A 26,003-nucleotide genomic window follows, 5' to 3' on the forward strand; every position below is an offset into this window, starting at 1 on the left:
AACGGAGGAAGCTTGAGTCATTAGGAGAAGCAGGACTCAAACAGAGAGCAGCTAATGAAGCAAACTGCTGCAGCTGTAGCAGCCAATCGGAAGCAGCAGTGTGTTTGTCTGGTGCACGATCCTGATGCTCGGATTGTGCCACGTAGCCTGCACAGCCTGTGTCGGTGGAACGGTGCATGTGGGAGCCATGGAGACTGCAAAACATGCGCTGAAACAAGCCACTCAGCACAGTCGGCCTCCGTGGATACATGTTCCATTAAAAAACACACAAACATAAACATACTGTACATATATAGAGTATACACACGGCACCATTGCAGGGTGGTAGCAGATTTTTTTCCTCAAACCTTTAGCTAGTTGTTTTCAATAAATGTAAGGTTTTAACCGTTATCCTTTTAGCTTACTCTTTTGACAAGTTAACTTTTTATAAAGTTAACTTTGAGCTAAACACTCTTTATTCTTTTCTGTTTGCTAACCATTTCAAATATGACCTATTACTGTTTTCATTCAACTATTTATCCAGGCCTGTTAGCCAGTTATTTGACAGATTATATATTTTTCTTTTAGCCCATTGCCTAACCCTTATGCAGTACTTTGGCAATGCATTTCAATCATCTATCTATTACTGTTACTACAGTACTGCAAATATCCATCTTCAACGTTTACCTTTTTCTACGGTTTGCCCAAAGCTTCATTGATTTTATATTTATGAGTTTCTTTTTTCTCAAGTTACCTTTGCAGTCTTCCCACATCTCCCCTGCTAGCTGTTGATGAACTCTCTGGTGAATAAATACCATGGTTTGCTATTCCAATTGTTTAATTCCTGTGATTTGTATGAAAACCCAAACGAAACCTAATATCTTTCTTAACCATCGCCTGCCACCAGGGTTGCTAAATCCTCCTTTTTCTGCAGTGACGTGCACTTTGTCCCCGAAGACGTGTGACCCTCCTTCAGGACTGATGACGCCGGGGTCCCTGCATTTTACACATTTTTTGAATTACTGAGGCTGTCACAGCCGACAGATTGTTGTCTTCTTCGATTTAAAACGTGAGCAGATGTCTGACACTCCTCGCGCGTGGAAACGCTGCGACTTGAGACATTTAGGATGAGAAAAAACCATAAAGTGTCTCATTCTACTTGAAAGAAAAGTTAATTAAAAATGTTAAACGCTGTCAAATGAATGACACCTGTCAAATACTTTGACGTAAGCACTTCACTTGCGCTTTGAGTTGACGAACAGAACTTACAGCCGAATACCTGCAAAAATAAAGACATTCACAACAGTTCTATTTGCTTTTTAGTTGATTAACAAATCTTGGTAATTGCTCTCTCGTTGTGAGCATATTAGCATGTAATGTTAGTCTTCAGCTTAAAGCACTGCAGTGCCAAAGCTGAAGACTAATCCCTCAGTGATGCCACTCAGAGGACACATGAAGAGCAGTTTTGAAGCTCAACACTGGCGACTCTAGCAGTCGCCATCTTGGCCGAAGCAGGGATTCCACCCAACTCAAAACTGGGTCGAGTCTAGCAACCTATCGCTTGAAGCAGCCATTATATTTAACTTTGAACTTCAATATAAAGTGAAAGACAACTACAACTCCCTTCAGTTAAGTCAGTCATATCTTCCTGAGACTTTTGCTAGTGGCCCAGATTGTTGAGCCCATGTTTCATTTTGATTTGGCATATACTGTACAGCTGGTTAATGCACCTCAGAGTGTAATTAATATTATTGTCTTCTATAACTGTTGGGCATTTCTCCCCAAGACTGCTCCCTTCCCTGTTTTGCTGAATCTGCTGTACAACCAGCTTTTAAAACCCTGCAGTTTGCATTTTGTGTTCTTCAGACGCTTCTTATCAGTCTCCAACTTGTGCTGAATCGCACTAAAACCCCCTCAACATGCTCTTGCCCCTCACTGAAAGTATAGCTGACCCTAGATCAGCATTTTTATTGCTGCTGATATCGAGAGAGTCTCTCTAAAATTTGGAAATGATCAAATCCATATGGCAGCTTCACCGACCGGCTTCACAAGGCTGAGAATAAAAAATGCATTCTTGCCTCGATGCTTAATCTATTCTGGTCTCTCACATGTTCTGTATAAATATATTTTCAAGGTTTTTTGGATTTGCAGTGATGTAATCCACAGACACACTGCAGTATGTGGGCCGGTTACCTGCAGGCTGATGAGGCCGGATGCCCACAGCACTCACATTATATCCCCAAAATTGTTCTGACTCGCATGTGCTGGTTTCTATTTAACGGCTCTTCTCCTGAAGCTCCCGTATTTCATTGTGTTTACTGGACGCGGTACTGGAGTTTATCACATTCACCCTCAGTACTGCCTCCAGCTCCGCTTCACTCAGATTAGCGTTCGGATCCTGCAGGTTTCGGTTTTGGATATATTTAGGACAACAACAACAATCTAACATTTTTAATTATCAACTCATGAACTGACTTAACAAGTTATCTCATATGATGATATGATGCGTGTATCTTCTTCTTAAATTTAAGCTGAACGATGCAGTTTTTTGTAAGTTTTCATGGCATAAAAATTCTACTTCAAGGCCTGGATGGCTCAGTCAGTAGCATATGAGACTCCTAATCTCATGGTCGTGGATGTGAGCTCCATATCGGGATGAAAAGTTTTTTAAGGATGGGAACCGTGGTTTGAAGAGGGTCACTGCTTTGAACCCAAAACCTGCTCCCTGAGTTACTTGGATGGTTCTAGCACGTACGATTGCAAAAGGATTAATAAATTCCATATGTGTGTACATACAGCGATCAGGCATATCATTATGACCACCTTCCTAATATTGTGTAGGTCTCCCTTGTGCCTCCAAAACAGTTGTGACTCATCACAGAATGGACATGGGCCTTCTATGGGTGTCCTGTGGCAACAGAAAGTTGTTAGTGGAGAGCTTTGGGTCCTATGTGTTGAGGGGAGGGGCCTCTGTGGATCATCCCGCAGATACTTGATGAGTGTGGGATCTAGTGAATTTGGAGGCCAGGTCAACACCTTGTGCTGTTCTTCATGTTTTTTGAGTTGTTCCTAAAGCATTTTGTGTGTGTGTGTGTGTCTGTGTCAGGCTGCATCCTGCTGAGGATGGCTGCTGCCATCAAGGAGTGTCATTGCTATGGGGTGGGGGTGTCTGGTCTGGTCTAGGTGGGTGCTACATGTCTAAGTAACATCCACATGAATGTCAGGTCCAAAAGTTTCCCAGCAGAACATTGTATTGTCACAAGATGGTCAATGTTATTTACTTCTCCTGTCAGTGGTTTTAATGTTGTGGCTGATTGGTGTATATACTTGATATATTAGAAGGGTATGTTATTAAATGTCTTTGGTTCACCAACAAATGCTCCTCAACCATTTTTAGCAGCAAGATTGAGGTTAAATTGATCTTTTTTTGCTTAAAATTCTTTCAGACTAGTCATTTTATTTCTACTTTAGATGATACCACGTGGTCTGTGGGATTGTAATTGAATTCTAGATGTTCAAATTTGAATTACTGAGTACTAAAGGGCTTCTGTAGTTAATTATATTTTAAATAATTAAATATATTAACATATTTTCGTTTCTGTGTCATCAAGGAAATCTGCCGTTCTTACTAAAAACGTTAATCAAGAAAATCCACTCAGACTTGCTGGTATATTTTTGCATGACTAGTGTCGTACCAAAATACAGGTGTGTTTTATGTCTACTGCACACATACTGTATGTACAAATATGAGGTGTACTAAGAGAGACTGCAGACATAAAGCCAAAAACGCAAAATATATGTGACTATCGCACGGTGTCATACAAATATTTTAAGATATTTCAGCAGACCATCATTTATCACATGCCATCTGCAGAATGTTTTAGGGCGACAGCACATGGAGCCCCTGCCCAGTATATGTATAATTAAACACCTAACAGGTGTTCTCCGGCGCACTCAAACCTGCAATCCAGTTCAGAAGCAGTCGGAGACATGAACGTGATACAAGCTCATAATTTTAACATACCATATCCCTGGGGTCTCAAGAATTTCACAACATCTGGAATGGGGCCGACAACTTTTTAAAGATGTTTTAAAAAACCCGAAACTAGGACAACTATGAAAGGAAATTGTATGTCATTAGACAGTAAATGGTTGGTTTGCTTTCCACAAAAAAATGTAGGGGAAAAAAATATCTACCACCGTACCTCTGGAGACGAGTTAGTCTCTGTGAGTGGATGAGAACGTCATGACACAGATCCTCAAAATCTGTGGAAGTAATAACAATGAAGTTTCTAATTAAGTTACATAACAGAACGAAACTGTGGCTGCCTCTCAGTTGTTTCTGAAAGCCAGGAATTTTCTCATAAAGTGGCCTCAGAGAGGTTGGAGGGTCGAAGGGGTTCGGGGGTGATAAAAGTAAAAGGATCTGGGAATGCACTTGTTGAGGAGTCTGCAGAGAGGCCTTCCTGTGGCTCTGACAGTTTGTGAGGGCAGAGGTCAGCGAGAGAACTGCATGAACATGCACGGGAATACGTGCCACATCCTCTGTTCCTGCAAGTAGCCTGCATTTAACAGTCTCTGAAATCCAGTGCAGAGGCAGAAATGCTTCAATATTTTTGTGGATGTTATTCCAAGGAAACAGTCATTCCCTTTCGTGGGCAAATAAATGAAATGCATTAGTCAAACGTGCAATGGAAAGCTGTAGCAGAGGACAACCCTACCCATAGTTTGAACCCTGTTTTTTAGACAAAAGGAGCGAGTGGTCAACAGACTCGAGTGACTTTATTCGGTCGTGTTGTACAGAAGTGATATTTTGTCCACCTCTCACACATAATGTCATATTAACACCTTCTTGAAAGAATAAAAATGTATAAGCATCGTAAAAGCAGAACACAGTAGAGCTGTTGAATTGGATTGCATTCAATTGCACATGTGTTCATACTAAAATGTCCTGTGCGTGTAGCTGATAAAGAAACTAATCATCAGCTTGCAGGCTTAGTGATTTTCCTAAGATCAAATCTAAAAATAAATCATCACAGATTTCCAAACCCCACAGTGACATCTTCAGATGTTTGTTTTTTTTCCTGCCAGAGCCCAGAAACTAGACTAAACTCTGAGTCGCATGAACAAAGTTTGTTTACTTACCTGTATTCGTACATTTATAGTCTGCTTGCATTCTGTGTAGACTGCACGCTCCTATTTGTACACAAAGTGCCGTCTTCAAACATGTCATCAAACGCACAAAACACAGAAATCTCAGACGGTGCATGGAAGAAAACAATATTTTGAGCCTAATTAAAGCCTTCGCAAACGACACTAAACACATCATCTGCAATGATGAGACAGGCGACTGAATTCCTGTTGTCATGTTGTTTCTGCTGGGACAATAGCTTTCGTCACCGCCGTAGACATTACACGGCCAAAAGTATGTGGACGCTGAACACACAGCATGTGCTTGGCGGTGCTACGACAGCTTAAGGTCGACTAAAGTTGGAAAACTATCTTTGCAAGTAAAGGTAAGTCTTCTGTCTAACATAAACAGTAACGATGCAGGAAAAAAGGACAAGATGAGAACATTGTGATCAAACTGGATTTAAATATGCATACATCTGAGGCTACATTTCCAAAGGGATTAATTATTGTTTTACTCACAGTAAAATCTCCCTGATTCTGCTGTTTCTAAATTAGACTAATGAGTAAAAACTTTTTTCTTTTTTTTTTCTCCAAAGCCCTTCAAAGCTTCAGAGCTGGACTCTAACAATCACAACACAGTATTTTTTTATTTATTTTTTCATCTTGCAGCCTGGATATATCTCCACTGAGGAATTACACAAATTAGCACAAACTGTCAAATTGGTTTTCCTCTTGTCACTGTGAACGCACTGAGCCAGTGTGACACTGATTGTTTAAATGAATGAACATCTAAAATCCCTTTATAAATGTAGGCCAGGGGACTGGGAGCTGGTTCATCGGGCCTGGAGACAGTTAAGTGGTACACGTCTCTATCGGAGGGGAATAAAACCTGCCACCCCTAAATGAGCCTCGTGCAAAGCACATCCACAGAGCTCCTGCTGAGAGAAGTCTGCGTGGAATCTGTGTCGCATATGGCACCAAGTCGCGGCTGTTTGATGTAGCAGCGCCTCGGGACAGAGATCACACTACATTATAAAACACAGTTTGTAAAAAGGGGGCGGGGTCACGAGGAATGCTTTGAGACCAGTAAAGAGATTTCCTGCTGCGGAACCAGCAGCGCTCTGACGCCCAGGGGTGGAATAACATAACGCGCTAATAGATTCAATCTGCTCTGACTGACAGTTTCCTACTTGAAGATGACAGACTCCTCCTCAGTTCACTTCAAATTACCTGACTGGTAAAGATATCTTGCACTTGGAAAAAAAATAAGAGGATCATTAGAGCTGGAAGTGCTGCAGGTTTAGTTAAGGAGGCGTGCAGGTTAATTCAACCATTTCAGAAAATCTATACTGAAGTCAGAGATACAGCTGCTGCTTGTGGAGTTGAGCTCCAATCTAAATCTGGGCAAAGTTTAAGTCTGGTCTTGTTACATGGAGGGGGCTTCTGTATTTGTGTGTGACCCAACTTCTTTCCCCAATCAAATATTTGCTTCAAGACATCTACTTCCTGAACAGCAGCACCCAAACACAAATGGCAGACTTCACTTGATACGCAGTCTCAAAGATACAACTTGACAAAATAATTCAGTATCCAGAATATAAGCAACTACCCAGCTCAGATAACAGCAGTGGCACGCTGCCAAAGCTGACCCCTTACTTATTTTGAGCATTTGACTGACAAGCGGTCGACTTGGGAAATGTTTGGTTTTGTTTATTTTTCTGTTTTCTATCAAATCAGCATTAAATTACATCGATCACAACATTAAAACCACCGACAGCAGAAGTAAATAACACTGACCATCTTGTGACAATTCAGTGTTCTGCTGGGAAACTTTTGGACCTGGCATTCATTCATGTGGATGTTACTTAGACATGTAGCACCCACCTAGACCAGGCCAGGCACCCCCACCCCATAGGAATGAATGACACTCCTTGATGACAGCAGCCATCCCCAGCAGGATACAGCCTGACACAGACATATACACACAAAAACGCTTTAGGAACAACTCAAAAAAACATGAAGAACAGCACAAGGTGTTGACCTGGCCTCCAAATTCACTAGATCCCAAACTGATCAAGTATCTGTGGGATGATCCAAAGAGGCCCCTCCCCTTAACCCATAAGATCCAAAGGCCCCCCACTAACAACATCCTGTTACCAGACACCACAGGACAACCCAGTATTAGACCACAGACAGGTGGTCATAATGTTATGCCTGATCAGTGTGTGCATGAATCAGACTAGAGTTGCTGTTTATTAGATTATCGGGTTATTTGTTTTTAAATCAAACTGTAGATCATAAATGTGTATTCAACTGTCGGACAGTGACATACTGTACTTCAGTATACGGTGCGCATGGTGTGGTGGTGAGAATTATGCTGAATATCATTTTTATTTGCTACTTGGTATTTTGCCAACTGCTGCAAACTGGAGATGTGTTTACTGCTGTGCCTGACTAACTTTCTATTGTCCTTCCCGTGTTCCTCTGGGAACTGCGCAGTTCTTTGTTTAGCAAGTCAAACCCAGATATTGATTTTCTAAATATGCATGCTGCACAAAGACAGAGCTGCCTGTTGACATCCAGTATAAAACATGTCAATTAATCATAATAAACTGAATAAACTGCAAATCTTGTAGCAGTTCTTGACAGTGTACAAGTCATTTACAATTTCTGCACATAAATATGTCATGTTTAAGAATACAGAAGTACGTTTGTACACACACACAAGAACATTTTGTTTGGCATCACACAGAAATGAAAAGATGTCTCAAACTTTACACAGCCCCAATTCTGTCAAAAACGGAGGGATTATTGTAGTAATACTGTGGTTTGTGTTGGGTTTGTTTCCAGAGATGAGGCATGCTGAGTTGTATGCATTTTACTGGCTGTCTGCTCCATCAGCAGTCCTGTGCTTCCCCCAGCCTGCCAGACTGCAAACATGCAGCTCGGAGGCACAAACTTAACCCAAGAAAGCCAGTCAGCAAGTTTACTGACTGGGCAACCACAAAAATTTCAGCGATTTTGTTTTGTTATTGGAACTTCACCGTAGTTAAACACAAATCAGCGAATAAAACTATACTAAACTATAATTTTGCCAGCATTTGCCAGTTTTTATGTAAATCAGCTTATAAAGAAAATAACAGAAGGCTCTTTCTTCAACTTTACTTTAAGCTCATGAATACTTGGGTGTGATATATCTTGCGATCTTGCGCTTTTGTTTCACCTAATTATCACAAAGGTGTCAGCTATAGGAGCAAGCATATGCCCCTGTGACAGATCTATTAAAATTTTCTTCCAGTTATAGGATGTCAGACTGTGAAAACGCTTAACGAGAGTGAGCCCAGAAGGGAAACAGTCAGATATATGTTGACCTGTGAATACATTCTCCACAGTGCTGATTTATGCTCTGCTAAAAACTATCCCCTCTTTCAGTTTTGCTTGGTCTCACACTGAACAATGGAAACTGCCACAAGAACGTAGTACACATTTGTGAGGATACATGTGAGGAAAAAATTGGAGATTGAACTTATATCGAGAAGAATAGACTGTACAAGAACGTCTGCTGGCACTGAAGAAAATCTTCTCTTTCAACATGAAGCCGGATAAAGATGTTGTCATCAGGATCCTTCTCTTTATTTCTGTGCAAGGGTCTTATACTACAAGAAACATGCACGTTTTAGGACTGCTAACAACTTAAACCTTGTCCTGCCCACTTAAGTCCAATTATCTGACACGAGTGAAGTAAACACAAGAAAACTGGTTGATGTAGATGAAGTTACTGCGACCTCTCAGTGAAAACAACGTTAATTGCATAAATTCCTTCTTCTTACAGTCAGCTTCACCTGATCATCACTGGATGTTCACTTTTCAGTTGTTAATTGCAGGCTCTTCACCTTTGTAAAGGTTGCCCTATAAATTCTCACACTCTTCAACAGCACCTTTATTCTCTTCATCCCTGGAGTTACTTCTCAGACACATGAGAAATTACTTTTTATTTTATCCTATAACAGTATGTATGATGTTTATTTAATGATTAAAAAAATTAACGATTTAGGTGTGTAGAGGATTAAAGTGATGAACTCACTTTTAAATGTGTGTTCTCTGTTTTTACTTAAATGTTTGTCCAGAAGAAGCACTGTTTCTTCTTCTGTGGTTTTCTGTGGCTGGTTTAAGCCCCGTAGGACGTTTCTATTTATGTTTTAATCTTAATGCAGAACTGTAAAAGGACGTGGGAATCATTGCCTTTGGCATCTCTCATGAGACGACCTCAGGACAACTCTTATCCACTGTAGCGATAAAAAAAAAAAAAACAACAACATTTGGCTCTGTTCCTATTTGACCTTTTCCTCTAATCGACGAGAACCAACGTGAACGCGTCACTCCTAAAGCAGATTCCACTACGTACTACAGTAAGTGAACGCATCATTTAGACTGTTGCTAGGACCGTTGCTAGTCGAAGCTGCCACGATCATTGTTGTATAAAACTAACTTATACGAGAACACACAATGTTTGACTTCACAAAATCTTTGCTTCATGCATGAACAAAACAGAAGAGTTTTTTTTTCGTCGGAATTTCAACCAGTTATTTGATAGAGAGGCTACAGACACCAACTACTAAGCTAGCTTGAGGCCGAGTAAAAATAAATCCGACGTGAAATTCGAGTCAGGCAACAAAGGTTCCGCTTCGAGATTTGAGCTAAATATTTAACTAAATTGTGTAAAAATTCAAATAATACTTACTGATATTTGCGTACTCTAGATGTATCTTTCATCAACAAATCTGGTTTCATTGTAATTTTTTCATTTTCATGTTTTTAGTTGTTGAAAACTGTTTCCACGTGTGTGTATGTGTTGTGGAGCGTGTAATTCAAAGACTTTGCATATTTAATACCAAGTTTATTTTTCTTACATTATTAAAACCACTTCCATACGCGTTTCATCTAACATTACACTACAATACTGTGGTAGAAAGTCCCATCTGCTATTCTTCTACTCCAATTCAGAAGGGAATTATTTGACTTTATGCAGATTCAGACAAAAATGTAATCAACAAATGGATAATCAGTGTTAGTTAATAGTAATAAAGCAACCTTACCTGTACCATCTGCAAAACTGAATTTGCAAATTAATGCGTCTATGATTATAACTCAATATTAGGAATGAATTTGAAATGGGCACATTTACTTCTAATCAATAATCATTTGTTCATGCAAATGTCTTCCTTTGCTACAATAAGCCCTGTAGGTTAGTATCGGATATAGTCTGATAATGTTTTGTAAATGAATTTTAAATGGATCATCTACTTTAAATAGATTTACAAGTAAAGTAAACACCTTTCATGAACATCTTTTGAGATTTCCGTCTAGAAATGTTTGCATTAGCTGCTCCTGCACTGCACACTGATGCCTTCTTAAAAAAACAACAACTTTAGAGCCAACAAAGATCACATGAAGTCAGTTTCAGTGATTTTTATAAATCCTAATTAGATCCTTATGGTTCCAGTTTGTGTAATAAATATCCAGATGACTCTGATAATTTTATTCCAAGATAATTCAACGACTGTATGATGCAAACAGAGCATTTCTCCATGCAACAAATCTAAGTCTAAGGAAAGATTGCCTTTCAGCTTACGATATCATAAACATTGTTAGGTAAAATTATGACTTAGCATTAATTTATGCTGCTAAACTTAAAACAGCATCAGTAACTACTTCCTATAATGTGCAAGCATACAGTTACAATGCTGTAAACATTTACTTAAATAGCCAGAAAAACTCCACACACAAACCAGGAGAGAAACTTTAATTCATCTTAAAATATTAGTCAAAGATGTTTCTGGATGTTTCTTTTTTACTTGCATCATTTCCCCCCTGCTGCCACCGTGTTATGTTGTGTTTCCATCGCTGCTCAGAGAGTTTTTTCACAGCCCTGCTGCCTGCTGGGAATCATCCTGCTCACGTCGATGTTGTTGTTGGCAAAGACCTCCTTGGCTTTCTCGACTGTTTCGTCCGGCAGGGTCCGTGTTCGGCTCAGGATCCAGGCGAAGTCGACGTGGAAGAGCCTGAGAACGTCCGTGCAGGAATACACCAGGGCAGTGTTCACGTAGTCGGTGGACAGGATCCAGTAAGGGGAGTAGGGAAGGACTGTGGTGAACACACAAGAAGACATGAGATGTATGTCTTGGAGCACAAAACAAGAAAACAGGCAGATCTTTGAGGGAGAGTCTATCTAATATATGGCTGATAAACATACAATACATCACAACACAGCACAGTCATTTATTCTCACAGTGTACCTAATGTTGTCCCCCTCACCGTATGAATAAGTTATTCCCAGCTTGGCAGGATTCTTCATATCCTCTATGACACCAGTCCCTTCGATTTTCCTCAGCTCTCCTTTCCTGTTTTATCCGAGACAGACAAATTTCACATTGGATTAACGTGAAAGCAAAGCGTGCACATGTTACCTCCCGACTCCACAGTTGCATCGTGGGACTCACAGTATTTCAGAGCTGACCACCCGAATGGAGCTGTCTGTCTTCAGTGTGAAATTGGTTTCGATGCAGCGACCCTTCTCAAACTGGGCCGGCAGTTTGGCAATTTCAAACCATCTCCCCATGAACTGTGAGGGGAAATGCGCACACGAGAGAGACACGTGAGGTGACACTATGAATAAATCTACATACTTTAATGTGTTCTGTAAAACGCATGACAGGTGTACAATCAAACCTTTTCAGTAGTGACAGTGGGACAAAGTCAAATTTCCCCTCAGGGCAATAAAATATATCCTACTTACTGAACTAATGTACATATGTTCAGTTCAGACTTACTAATATTCTAGTCATGTATTTCTACTTTAAGCCACCCTTAACTCCTACAGTACATTTATTTAAGAGTTTTATTTGCTCATTTACACGCATTGCTTAAATAAGCTTAATATAACACACCGTTACAATACTGTAATATTATTTAGATGCCTACAGGAGAAGACACATTAATTAGTTTTAGTTTTAGTGAGCCATAAACCCTTTTTCAAATGCTTACAAGTGCTAAATGTGGTGTGTTAGCTATTTCTAATAATATGTTATTATGCAACACATAGAAGTTCTGCTTTAATACCACGACAAATGCTAATAAAGCTCTGTACTTTTTCTTAAGTGAACGATCGGAATACTTCACCACCGTCATTATTTTAAGATCTTGCAGAGGTTTATTAATTAATGACTATTTGCTACTGATTAAGAATCAATCATAATAAAATACTTGGTGCATTTCTGATTAAACTAGAGCCAGTAAACGTGTGTGCTCACTGCAAACACTAGGAACGGTAAATTATGTTGTTATTATGAGTTAGTGCTTTAATTATTTACTATTTCAAGCTGTGCAAGAAGATAAGAAGGAATCATTTCATCCATTTTGTTCAACATCTTCTCCACATATTGCTTCTTACCTGTTTAAGGGTGAAGGCGGGTTGAACTGCTGGTTCTGGACACGGGCCCCAGTGGGGAATCTGGGCCCTGATGACCGGCAGGACGAGCCCAAAAACCAGAGCAAGAGATAACATGGTGGTAAAGATGGGCCTTCGTTACCTGCGGGTAGCGATAAGCCGAGATGACTGCCAAAGAGCAAGACAAGGATTTTTATATAAGCAAGATACCTCGTAACACAATTACTTAAAAGAAGACAATATCGCTTCAAGAAAACAAAAAAATGCTACAATTTAAAAGTATTTTCTCAAACCTCTGTGTCCCGTAGGTTCAGATATGTGTCGTCTCTTTCTGGTATTTGAGTTAAAGACGTTGCTCTTCGGGAGGTTTTGCCGTTCTGTGACTCTGTGTCATCAATGGGCGTCTTTGTGTGGGCGACAGCTTTATTTCAGACATGAAGTAAGTTATTAGCTAATTGGAGTCATGGGGGACATACCAGCGGGAAAACAATCTGCATGTTCCCCTGCTCTACATGGACAGGGATTTGTTTTCTGTCAGAGGATTTATTTAACGGTTTGCAACGCTGCGTGATATCTTAATAGGAACAACCAGCATCTGAATTATTTAAATTTAAAGCTGAGGAGAGTAGCAGATATACAAATCTAAAGAGCTGCTGGGCACAATCAGACCTGGTTATATAAAAAAACAACATACAATAATTAAATTTTATCTAATTCAATAATATCCCTTCTTGTTTACATCGACGTCGTGTATGGCCACAGACCTCTGTAGCTCACTGTCAGGCTACTGATCCACCATTTTGGTCCGGGAATACTAAATATACAAAAAACAAGGGGCAGTGAACTGCTATCAGTGAAATTAGCCTGAATAAAAAGAAGTTAAAAATGACGTCACCAATACAGGGCTATCTATATCTATGTGCATTTGATGTTTCTTCTATGGTGTCAGTCACATGCATGTTGTTTTTTTTACACTTTTGACACCCATAAATAGGCCATTTTGATTCCTTTGCTCTCATATTTTATTTGTGGTTTTGCACTGTCCTTTTGAGGAACACACAGCAGAAGGGCATGATTTTCACACATCAGTCCAGGAAGTGTTAATTAGTGAGAAACATGTATCTGGAGAGTAATGGGCTGACATGCGCTGAAATGTCTCAGCTTCTTTGATTTAGCTCTCGTGGCTGTGTATTTTAAGTCACAACATGTGTGAATTGTGTCTCTTTTATGTTAAATTACCATATAAGAGAAAGAACTACCCCAAATGAGATGGATGAGAGGAATTTAAAGCAATGCTACTGGCTTTGTGAGGCTGTTAGCGTTGCGAACTCAATTGTCACCAGACGCGTTTAACTGGAGCAACATGGTTCTGCTTCAAATGCATCAAATATGCACGAATCCCAAATCTCAGACATGTGAGTCAATTAACAGAATGCTCCAGCGCTGAAAACATGAACTGAAGCATCTCAGCCCACAGCGTCGCATTTAAATGAGCAATGTTGCTGTCTAAATATGCTCTGGACCAAACACTGTCAATTACATGCAAGGACCGTCAAATAAATGCTGCCTGGTTCCAGACAAAAGCTCCCAGGCTACAAACAAGGTTAAATGGAAGAAGAAAAAGATCAAAAGGCTCAATTTCATAGCTAACACACTTCAGAGAGGAGCGACTTTTTAGCTGCACATGCATACATCAAAGCTCGGTTAAAGCAGAGGCGATGGATGTTTTTCTCTGGATGGAGGCAGTGAGTTCAACCGGTCAGATGATCATGAGGAGAGACAACCAGGCTAGAAAATTTTATAAGAAGAGTGAGGAACATAAAGATGCAGAAAATAAAGACGGCTTACTTGTTTTGATTGCATGCATGTGAGTCACATGGTTAGATAATTCAGTTTCTCCCTTTGTCTCCTCGTTTGGTGCTTTCAGATGTAAAACAGTGAGTCCATTGTCATGATATTTGTGGATTTTCTGGAGAAGAAAAAGCTTTTATAGATGCCACATACTCATACTGATGGTACACTTTAACCAGCCACTCATCGCCAGTCGTATTCTACTTTTTAGAGAGAAAGAAATCTAAAAAACAAACTAAACAAAGTACAACTGAAAAATACCACTTTAAACAGAGAAGGTTAATCTGAATACCTTTCTCTTATTGACCCTTTGTTGGTTTTCTGGTTGGTCTGCTGACCACCTTCCTTCTGCTTTCTATGTTACTATTGCTGGGTTAGACAAATAATAGCCATGAGGAGGAAATAACCAAAACAAAAAGTGTGAAAATTCAAGTCATTTAGTACCGTCTCACCTCCAACCTATTATTGCAGGTTGTCAGTGTTTTTCTATGGGAAAGGACCCCATAATTGCCATTGTTTGTAACCTAGCAACAGTAACACAGGAAGTTGGAACCAGTCAGAGGGCCAACAAAGGGTCAGAGCAAGCTTTAACTTCCACTTGAACAACAGGCATGGGTCTGTGCACATGTTAATGCTGAGGAGGAGCTGGTTGTTTACACACTCGGTCATCCAGGTCGTAGATAAAAACAGAGGTAAAACAAAGGCGACGGTACACATTGAGTTCTCTTGAAGGTGTTTCACCGCTCATCCAAGTGGCCTCTTCATCTCTGACACTGGTGTAATCCAAACTTCTAACTTTTGAGTCTAGTCATTCTGTTCACCCTTATGCACACTAGTCTCCTGCTAAAAAACGTTTATCAGATGTTGTTGTTTCAGTCCCTTACTTCCGATATATTGCATCAGTCCTGCTGCTATTTTTATGCTAGAACCCTGTGCTATGATGATTACTGTAGACATACTGAATAGAATGAGAGTGCAGAGTTGCTTTAGGACAACCTTAAACCTGCATTAATTTATTTTTTGACCACTTGGGGGCAGCAAGAAAAAGCTGTAAATGCAACAATGACTGCAGAGTTTGATGCTAATATGTAGTTAATTGGCCCTTTAGGATAACACTACAGGGCTTACCATGGTTAAAGTCTCTCAATCTTGTTCAGTCTAACCTAAACTCAGCTTTTAATGTCTGAGAGCATTAAATAAATCATGGTCATATGATAGTTGTGTTTCTGTTTGTGTGTTAACTTCTTTGTTAGCCCTCCTTAATGTTATTTTTTCTGCTGAGAGAAAATCCTTTTGAATCTAAAATTCTCTCATGATAAGCTGTAAAAAATTACACATTTTAACCAAAAAATACAAACAACTCACCTATAAATCAGTTAATCAATCAATATTTGTGACGGAAAAATGTAGTTCTGCCTTTTTACATGTTAAAAAAGACATCACCTGGCATGGAGCCTAAAGAGTCCTTCATGTTACACTATCTATACTTGACTGACATGTTATGTGACAGCGACAGCAAAGACTGACATGTCACAGGTCTTGGGTCTCAGCCAGCTGTTTACACACGCTGTAGTTTAAACATGTGTGGGTCAAAACACCTTAAAGTAAATCATATACATACCGAGCTTGAGAATTATCCCTGCTGCTGAGGGACAACGGAGGTCACGACTTTGTGCGTAACGTTCCACCCAAACTGAACTGACAGCTCTCAGAATTTGAGTTACTACAGCGTTCATGGAAGTGTGGAAGCCACTTCACTGGTTGAGATGAAGGTTACACAACACACAGAAATTAGAGGAGCTGCACAGTGAGAAAATGATATATATCTATATATATATCTATATATATAGATATATATATACACACATAATATATATATGTAAATATCCTTCAAAAAAAAAATTGTTTTGGTTAGTTTGACGGAGAATTAGGCTAAACATCATACCTTTTTGGAGTAAAGATAAATTAAAGTAATTTCCCATGTAAAAAAATTCCCAAAACATTTATTTACTGGGTCATTAATTAATTCCTTTACTTTTCTGTTTGTCCTCCACAAATAAGTATGTACAAGTATGGTCTTTCAGACTTGATTATGTGTAGCTCCGAGCTAAAGATGGTCCAGTCTAACTGTAGCTTCATAATTAGCTAACCGTTATTTACTGATAAAGTTTACAACAAAGGGTCATTCCTCATTCACAATTTCAATATTTAAGTATATATATATATATATATATATATATATATATATATATATATATTTCTATGATCACATGTTTATTTATTGGTATTGTATTGGTTTTCTATACATTGTATGTTAAATGTTATGGTGGTGTTTTTTATTAGTTGTATCGTAGACGTTCCTCAGTTGTCTAAGAACTTTATTTGCAATTTTCCTGAACTGTGACTGAAAATTAAAAAAAAAAATCTCAATAAAAAGGACAGAAAAATAGCTCCTTTTTTCCTTTATTTTGTCATGTTTTTGCACTTTTTCTCGATAACTTACATATATTTATAATCACAATAAAGAGCTGACTACAGCCTCAACAACATCTGAGTCGCAACATAACAGACTCTTGTTATGAAAGAGATCCGTAAATCTCTGCAGAGTTTTATTGCTGGCCACCCTTGATCAATCATTTTAGTTAAATATTATTCAACCTGTGTTCATTTATTTTCCCCGCAACTGGTGAATGTTATCACCGCACTGAGAGGGGCGAGTGTTTGGTTAAGCTGATACAGTATGTAGCGATCCCTCAGCTAAGATAACAACCTTATTTTCATGTTTGAGTGTGTTACGTTAGAAGGTCAGAGGTCATTTCTCAGGTGTTTAGGTTTTGTTGTATGAGTTCACGCTCACTGACAGGGATCAGGAAAGACACTAAATAAAGTTTAATTAATATTTTAATTGGTCACATTTCATAAACTAATGTCTGTAATTTATTTATTTTTTTATGGCAGTCTTGGTCCTCCGTAGATTTGCACAATATTGACACTTTGTGTTTTTACAGACGGTCGTGTGTAGCTCTTCAGACAGTCAACCAGTCTAACCAGATGCTAGCTGTAGCTATACACTTAGCATGAAGTGAACTCACAATGTTATCCTTTAACAACAAAGATTATTAAGAAAAGTTATCGTGCACCAATTATCTCTTTCCCACATTACATATGTACCAACAGTGATAACGTCTATGATCAGATTTAAATATTTATGAGTAGAAATGAGCAGTTACTCATTTTAAAGTCAAACAAACCTAAGGGGAAATGTGGTTCCTTAAGTCCACAGACTTTTATTTATTTATTTATTTTTTTAAATGAATGTGTGTCTTTAGTTCAGTCTTTCTTGCCTGAGCCCTGTCTACTGGAGCACTATATTTAGATATTTTTTATGTTTTCTTGTAATTTTCACATTTACCTTCATGCTTCACTGAGATAAATGGACTAAAGGTAAATGAATAAGATGCTTCCAGATTACATCACTAAGCTGCCATCAGTGATACTCCTCACATTGTGTTTTTATTTGAACAGGTGTGCACTCTCCCTCTCTCTCCACCTCTTCCTCACACAGAGGAGGGGCTCAGGAATGTGAACAGTGATGAAGCGACAGGTGTCTGGGTCTTTAAAAGAAGGGCCAGAGGTGCACAGAGGTAGATTGTTGCGAACAGGTGAGCAGGCAGCAGCAATGACTCTTTCCATCCACGTCTCCTTCTCTTTCCCTCTCGGTTAACTCAGTTGTCTGTTTTGTTCTCGGCAGGTTGATGTGAGAAGATGAAGGCCGTGCAGGTGATTTCCTTGACTCTGCTGTGCGCGCTCGCTGCCAGCGCTCAGGTGCTGAAGTTCGGCAGATGTCCCAAACCTGACGTTCAGGCAAACTTTGATGCTACCAGGGTGAATTCTAAACTCCTTGTATTTTATTTTTTTTTGTTAACGTGTGTTGCATACTTAGAGGATGACCTGCCAACAAGTTGTTGTTTTTTTTTATTTAATGTGTGAAATCTTGTTCTTCCTCTGCAGTACATTGGTAAGTGGTATGCGATCCAGAAGCTGCCAGCAACCTTCAAGAAAGGTGAGTGCGGCACTGCCACCTACAGCCTGAAGAGCCCAGGAGTCATTGGAGTCTTTAACAGTGAGCTGCTGTAAGTAGACCACTCTACCTAGAAACATCTGAATTTACATTTGCAGCTGCACTGACTTCCCTTAATATACCTTTATTCTTTAGCAGCACTTCAAATAATTTCTTTAGCTCCTCAGTTGCTGTCTTTGGCCCAGTCCTTAAAATAATAGTAAAACTGAGAGCAAATGTCTTTTCATTCTCTAAATGTCTGTGTAAATCCACAAAGCACTGATATATAAGTCATTCCATATATGAATATGTGTTGGTATTGGTTAGTAAAGCCACGTTTATTTTACCTTTAATGAATCAGGTGTCGAATGTTCTCGGCCAAACGTCCTCCCTTGTGAACACACAGGGTCGCTCACTGATTCTTTAGACTGCATAAAATTTCACGAAATGAAGGTTAGACTCTGAGTGAAAGGAAATTCATTATTTATTTATTTTCTTTTGTTTAGTGATGATGGAACCATTAATTCCATCGTCGGCACCGCCAAGGTCAAGGACCCAGCTGAGCCTGCTAAGCTGCAGGTTTCCTTTAATAGTAAGGACGTTTGAATCATTACAAATGAATTCTAACATCCAAGTTCATATTCCTGCGTCTTTAACCCTTCGAACTCGTCCCTCCTGCAGATTCTCCCCCCGGGCCCTACTGGGTTCTGTCCACCGACTACGAGGGTCACTCTCTGGTCTACAGCTGCACCGACTTTGACCTCTTCCACAAGGAGCTGTCCTGGATCCTGAGCAGAGAGCCCACCCTGCCTGAGGAGACCGTGGAGGAGCTGCACAGCATCCTGTCCTCTGTTGGAGTGAATGTGGACAAGATGGTCCCCACCAACCAGGACGAGACTTACTGCAGCCCCATGTACGAGTACTCAGCAACAGCCTTGTCGATGAAACAGTAACAACCTGTAAAAAATGTTCTGGTGTATTTTGGAAAATAAACGGTATATTCAAAGACTGATTTAGATTTTAAAGTTTTGTATTTTACCACCAGTGTTTTGATCATAATATTTAGACTCTTTATAATCTTTATAAAAACCTATTTTCAGTATTCTTTCCAGCCTAATTTTAGTGTTATAAAATTAACTATGGGTCATTTGAAGCATTTTACATACAGTCTTCTTTACCACCATTAAAAAAAACATAATTAAAATGATGAGATCATGATTATAAATTGACCTAGATGAAATAAATGAACTGAGATGACAATAAATTAAAAGATTATAACAAACAGAACAAACCAAGACAGGTGCTTCTAAAAGATCTTTTTTTAATTAACACTTTAATGTTACTGACTCCACAAGGCTCAGATCCTCAGAGAGAAGTTCTAAAGCAAAACCTCGGCCTCTGCTGGTTTTGATCTGAGTCTTACAGGGACAGAACGGCTGGATGATCTGAGGCTGCACTAACAGGCTCAAAGCTCTTCAGCTATATAAGAGGAGCCAAGAAACTGCATGCTTTAAATGTCAGTAAAATGTTAAAATTAAAAATGACTGGGTGCCAGTATATAAGATGACACTAAGATCTGGTCAGTCTGGATGTAAGGGTTATTTTAAACAAAAGAAAGTGCTTTAAACAAGATCGCTTGCCCTCTAGGGTCACAGGGGGGCTGGAGCCTATCCCAGATATCATTGAGCGAGAGGTCGACGGTCTATTACAGGGCTAACACAAACAACCATTCACACTCACATGAACACCTACGGCCTATTTTAAATCACCAATCAACCTAAGTAGCATGTCTATGAAAGGCGAGAGGAAGCCAGAGCACCTTGAGAGAACTCTCGCATACAAACATATCATTAAAAATCAGGGATGCAGTGGTTAGCACTATTGTCTCACTGCAAGAAAGGTTCTTAGTTCAAATCTGTCGAGGATCTGAGATGATATTTACATGTTCTTGTGACTGTGTTGCCTTTCTTCATGTTGTTTTTGCTCCAAGTTTCTTTCCACAGTCCTAAATCATTCATATAGTACATTAACTGGTGATTCTAAATTGGGAGTATTAATAATAATAATAATTCTGTATTAATCCCTCATCCCTCAGTGTCTACGCTCAGAGCAATGTCCTGCCAGTGGAGCGCCGCCCACAGTGCAGTTTGGGGGTTTGGAGCTTTCTCAAGGCACCTCAGCCAAGGACTAAAAGGGGATGAGAACCTATGACCTTACAGTCTTAAAGCTGCTTCTCCAGCCACTACTGCCCTGACTGTGAATGGGTTGTTTGTCTCTGTGTGTGTGTGTGTGTGTCAGCCCTGTGAAAGACTGGCGACCTGTCCTAGGTGAACCCTGCTTCTCACCCAGTGCCAGCTAAAGCAGTTCCAGCGACGTCTAAAGGACAAGAAGTTACAGATAGTGGATAAAAGGATTTAGAAAAATGTCTCATTTACCCTCGTTTACAATCTGAAGTTCATAAAACAGAAAGATACAACAATAGAACGTGTAGGCAGTGTTGGCATTTTGTTAGTTGCACTTATACAACTACTAACTACTATTAGACTAAGAGTTAATGCAGTCTAATGAAGTAAAGTGGCGTTAAATCAACAGCACAACCATTTTAAGATAATCTGATTGTGGTACTGGGGAACTGTACTGCATTTTATCAAGCTGTGTTTCTGTTATTTAGTCAAGTTTAAGTTATATAAACAACAGTCTTGATCATATGCAGGTTACTCATAAAAAAGCTTGGATCATCACTCATATTTGTTGGTACCATACGTCTATATTTACCTCCTGGACACTAAATAGCGGTGTCGTTGGTGTACATTTAATCAGATCACCACAGAGACTTAAAGGACAGAGACTTAAACATGCATGTTGGTTTTAAGTATTTATTGCATTGACTTTGCATAGAGATGTTCAGTGAAAACAGTGTTTACTGGTTCATGGCGCTGCAGTAAGCTGCATCCTGGTTTGTGGTGAGCAGCTTGTCCACTCTGACTCCGATGGAGGACAGGGTGCTGTCCAGCTCCTCGAGCGTCTCCTCAGGCAGGCTGGGCTGTCTGCTCAGGATCCAGGCGAACTCCATATGGAGCAGTCCGAGGTCAGTGCAGCTGTAGACCAGCGCGTAGTTGTCATAGTCGGTGGACAGGACCCAGTATGGGGCAGGGGGAGAGTCTGAAAGCATGAAGAGAAAACATGTTGAAGGTGTTGACATAGTAATCTTTGTAAAGAAAAATAAATGAAGGAGTCCATACTCTCAAAGAAGGAGACAAGCAGCTTTGCAGGCTCAGAGGCGCTCTGGGCCTTGGCAGAGCCAGTAAGGGCGTTAATGGTCCCATCAGCTCTAAAAAGTAAAAAGTTAAAACATTCTTGTTTATTACCATTTTTATTTAATCCAGTTTTCTCATTAAAAGAAATTCTAGTGGTCAAATGACAAAAGAGATGCGGCTGTAGGACTCACAGCAGCTCCCTGTTGAGGACACCAACGACTCCAGGGCTCTTCAGGCTGTAGGTGGCAGTGCTGCACTCGCCCTTCTGGAAAGTGTGTGGCAGTCTCTGGATTTCATACCACGTACCAAGATACTGCAGATGAAACCCAGTAAGCTGAATTTAATGCTGATGAAGATACACTGAAACTTCAGGCCGTGAATTAAAACATTTCTCCTGGTACGCTGTGAACGGTTTGGTATTCACCCTCGCGGCATCAAAGTCCTTCTGAACAGCAGGCACAGGGCATCTTCCAGGCATGATGACCTGAGCGTTGGCTGCCAGAACGGACAGCAGAGCAAGGGAAAGCACCTGGATGGCATTCATTTTTCTATACAACCTATTAAGAACGAAAAATATCTTTTAATAGTTATTTACGAGGCCAGTTTTTAAATAAAAGTCACCAGTTAGAACTTTGCAAGAAGAGATCAACAGGGCTGAATCAGAGTGTTCTTACCTGTTTTGCTGAGAAGCTGTTTAGAGTTGTGATGGTATATTTATAGGCCCGTCAGACAGTGACAACACTTTACAGCCCCTCCTTCCTATTTGCATTCAAGGTTATTTTGAGAGAGCTGTGTGAGATATTTGGCACCTGTTCACATTCATATAAGGTGTATGAAGACAGATAAAGGTATGATTGTCAGGTTTGTGTAAAGGTTTGTTGTTTTCAAACAGAACCTGGCTGTTCAGCAAGTATTTTGAGAACTAATAATAGAATAAACTATATATGTTCTGAGATATTTTACTGGTATGCAGCATAACAGTTGTACATGACTTCATGATTGACAGTGTTTGTTATAGAAATGTTTTTTACATAATGATTTCTTTATGTGGAGGTTGATGTGTGATAAAAAATACATCAAACAAGTCAGTTTTGTCAGCGGTGTCCTCAGGATTCGCGGCTGATGTTAGCTCTTTGACACCAAGCATTTTACGTGATCACTTCCTGTGTCATTACCACCAATTTTCCAACATTTACCTGTATGTATCTTAGTCTTGTACACAAACAAACATGCTATCAGAGTCTACAGTTTTATAGAGAGATGAAATCTTGACTTTAGCCTCATTTTATCTTTCCAAACACTCATTTCATCTCTCTATTCTGTCTCATCTTTTTTTATTTTCTTTAAAGTGCGTCAGAAAATATTTTGCAGCTGGGATTCTTTGACTCAGTATCAGAGACAGAGAAGGTCACAGGGTAAGACATTCTTCTTTTACTGATGCAAAAGATTACCTGCAAACTTACTAAAATGAGCTTTATTCCCTTGATAAGAGAAAGTCTTTAAAACTAGGAAGTGTTAATTGAACCCCTGCCTTCACTCATATGTCCTTTTTTGCGTTATGTTCAGTCTTTGCTCAGCGAGTCTTCAAACCAAATGTTATCCTACTATTCTGGATCTCACTGTAATCAAGAGGTAATGCTTCCAACTTAGTGGGATTACAGCTTTGGGTACAGTCGTCATTTGATGAGGAGGAATACAGGAAAGACGGGAGATCCGGACACCAGATTGTTGCTGTAATTAGAAGATGGAATAGAGTCCAGTTCTGCGCTGACCCAGTGAATTTATAGCCGGGCCTGTTTATTGACGTTAAACCTGCTCTGATTCCGTCACCTCACTGTGACACCATCATGCTGGGTGCAAGCAGCACGGAGAGAAATCCCTTATAAAAAGCTTACACCTAGGAGATTCCTAAATTAGAGGTTTAGATGCCTTAATGCTCTCTTCTCTTAATTCCTAAGTCCTTGATTAGGGGTTTCTTCTTTTTTTTCAGTCAAGAAACACACTTCTGCTGACTTGAGTGTAACACGAGTTAATAAAACTGATGAATAGCTATAATGCTATAATATCATTATACTCTATGTGTTTCTTCAAGTATTACAAATACTTCTGTTTCTGAATTTATGTTGGAGACATAAAATTTGCTGCTATTTCCCTTTTAGCTCAGCCTTAAATATGTTGGTTTGTGCTGTTTACATGAACAGATTTTATCTCAAATTTGACGTTTTTCTGTCGTCTTTGTAAAATCCTGTTTTAAATAGTTTTATTAAATGCATACAAATGATAGGTGTTAGCTTAATTTTGTTGTTTTGGTTGAATTAATTTGCACAAAGCAATAAAATCACAAATAATTATTGTCATTAATTAGGGCTGAAAGACATTTACACTGGATACACTAGTAAGGATATCGTATATACAGATTGTTATGAAATAAGAAAAGACAAGAAAATTATAAACATTTGGTTAAAATGTTATGTCGGTAATTTTAAACTTGAATCTAATTATCAATGAGGAACATTTTCAAATCCTTTAATGGATCAAAAACATTATAAGCTCAAAATGTAAACTATACATAAGTTTAAATGTTACCCAAGGAACTTGAGTATGTTAGTATGGAGTACTAAAAACGTGGCTTGTTTTTTAGGATTTGATCTGAACGTGATAACGGTTTTTGTTAAGGATAAAACCGACAATAATTTCCTTGATTAATGAATTCATTGTTCAAGCTTGACATCTCTGCAATTCTTCTTTCATCCAAACCACAAAATATATTAAAAGCAATTGCAATAATAGAAATGACTAAGGGAAAATCAGCGGCGAATCCTTATATTTGAATACTCAACTTGATCATGTCAAGACGGTTGCTAATTAATGCAAATGAAATCACGTCAAATCATTAATCAGTTAATTGCTTCTTGTCTGTTCTGTTGTGTAGATGAATTTTTAACAAAACTTCACATTTTACGGCATCTTCATAGGTTTTTTATGTTTTTCATGTCCAAAAGGTATAAATATCTATATATCATATATCTATATAATATATAGTATATCTCTAAGTTGTGATCTATCTGATCGGGTTCTGTGAAGAGATGACCGTTTGGAGTCAGTGTGTGAATCAGTTGTAGATATTAGTAGGAAGTCATAGTCCTTAAATTAGATTCATTGTACCAATAAAACAAAACTATTAGTACTTTTAGGCTTCCATACAACGGCTACAACACAACAAGGTTGAGAGTTTATCTACAATCTTGTGTGAAATTTAGAATATAATGTTGTTGTGGATGTGCATGTGAGTGTGAATGGTTGTCTGTCTCTCTGTGTTAGCCCTGCAATAGACTGGCGACCTGTCGAAGGTGTAAGCGGTACAGGTACTAGCGGTTACAGAAGATGAATGAATGAATGAATGAATGCTGTTGTGAATGTGACTCTACTTATATACAAGTAAACCTACTGGCTTCCCAAGCAGAAAATCATTTGGCTATGACTCAACAGACCATTTAAATCGACAGAAGCAGAACTGGTTTATGAGTTTCAGTAAATAACAAGCTAACTGCGATGTCACAGGAGAGCTGATGGATCCATCCTGCCTCATGTCAAGGGCACAGTTGTGGTGTAACCTGGTGCAGTGATTATGACACCTATGGAGTCTAAGCATCATTTGGATGCCACTGAGCATTGTTGCTGACTAATTCTTCATGTAAGAAGACTCTGGCCAGGCTCCTCTTTCCTCCGGTTTCCAGAAGAAATCAATCACAGCTCCTTTTCTGTTTGAACGGAGACAAGGTAATCAATGATTCATGAAAACAGAGTGGTAAAAAATTTAGTCACAGGCCGATAGTCTCCAGGTCTGTAGGTAACACGCATAGAAAACAAGGCTAATATATTTTTCAGCAGTCGAGCAATATATGCAGCACCTTTCATGAGCAAAAATGCATTACAAATTTTACTTTTGACAGGAACACATCAGCAAGTCATCTTCAAGTGATTTTTTGAGTGGTTGACATATATTTGCTTGGACCAAACTTGCTGACCAGCAGTCTGGCTTTTACATCGATTTACTTGCTTCTTGTCCCACAACCTGATGATGTGTCTACTGAGTTCACAAATAACAAAACAACACAGCAGTTTGCTGAACTCTAGGTATACTCAGCTCTCCAGGGGTTCCACGCTTTCTTGCAGACTGCTGAGGGACACACACTGACCCCCTCCGCATTATGTCTGCTGTTTAGTAAAATTTCCTACCAGCCCACCAGCTGAGCACACCTAGCCGCCCACCAGG

The 26,003-nt window shown here is 39.3% G+C and overlaps 3 protein-coding genes across 4 annotated transcripts; 1 reads left to right on the forward strand and 2 right to left on the reverse strand.

Annotated features, from left to right (window-relative positions):
• Positions 1-10,239: 10,239 nt before the first annotated feature.
• Positions 10,240-13,067, reverse strand: apoda.1 (apolipoprotein Da, duplicate 1). Of its 2 annotated transcripts, none has more exons than XM_084545673.1 (5): positions 12,853-13,067; positions 12,563-12,727; positions 11,613-11,734; positions 11,428-11,513; positions 10,240-11,256 (listed from the first exon to the last, which is right to left on the reverse strand). In XM_084545673.1, exons 2-5 carry the CDS (start codon positions 12,674-12,676, stop codon positions 11,021-11,023), a joined length of 558 nt encoding a protein of 185 aa, XP_084401799.1. In that variant the 5' UTR covers positions 12,677-12,727; positions 12,853-13,067; the 3' UTR covers positions 10,240-11,020. The 2 variants fall into 2 exon arrangements, with proteins under 2 accessions (XP_084401799.1, XP_084401800.1); XM_084545674.1 differs by having other exon boundaries at positions 12,563-12,701; positions 12,853-12,885.
• Positions 13,068-18,175: 5,108 nt separating this feature from the next.
• On the forward strand, positions 18,176-19,436 carry LOC311490038 (apolipoprotein D-like; the record flags this gene model as incomplete). Its single annotated transcript, XM_084547376.1, has 4 exons — positions 18,176-18,295; positions 18,422-18,543; positions 18,977-19,062; positions 19,152-19,436. 4 exons carry the CDS (start codon positions 18,176-18,178, stop codon positions 19,421-19,423), a joined length of 600 nt encoding a protein of 199 aa, XP_084403502.1. The 3' UTR covers positions 19,424-19,436.
• A 1,315-nt stretch (positions 19,437-20,751) lies between these two features.
• LOC311488862 (apolipoprotein D-like) lies at positions 20,752-22,271 on the reverse strand (the record flags this gene model as incomplete). The annotated part of the gene is made up of 4 exons (XM_084545720.1): positions 20,752-21,632; positions 21,713-21,801; positions 21,919-22,040; positions 22,152-22,271. The coding sequence occupies 4 exons, from the start codon at positions 22,269-22,271 to the stop codon at positions 21,391-21,393; spliced, it is 573 nt and encodes a 190-aa protein (XP_084401846.1). The 3' UTR covers positions 20,752-21,390.
• Between the last annotated feature and the right edge of the window lie 3,732 nt (positions 22,272-26,003).

Source organism: Chelon labrosus (genome assembly GCF_963514085.1).
Source record: "Chelon labrosus genome assembly, chromosome: 6".
Lineage (NCBI taxonomy): Eukaryota > Metazoa > Chordata > Actinopteri > Mugiliformes > Mugilidae > Chelon > Chelon labrosus.

What these genes read in the sequence shown, in the direction of transcription:
- apoda.1 (XM_084545673.1), bottom strand. Translation starts at nt 12,676, where the DNA reads ATGTTATCTCTTGCTCTGGTTTTTGGGCTCGTCCTGCCGGTCATCAGG. An exon ending in CCGCCTTCACCCTTAAACAG is followed by an intron (nt 11,735 to 12,562) that starts GTAAGAAGCAAT and finishes TTCCCCTCACAG; the next exon opens with TTCATGGGGAGATGGTTTGA. An exon ending in GTGGTCAGCTCTGAAATACT is followed by an intron (nt 11,514 to 11,612) that starts GTGAGTCCCACG and finishes CGGATAAAACAG; the next exon opens with GAAAGGAGAGCTGAGGAAAA.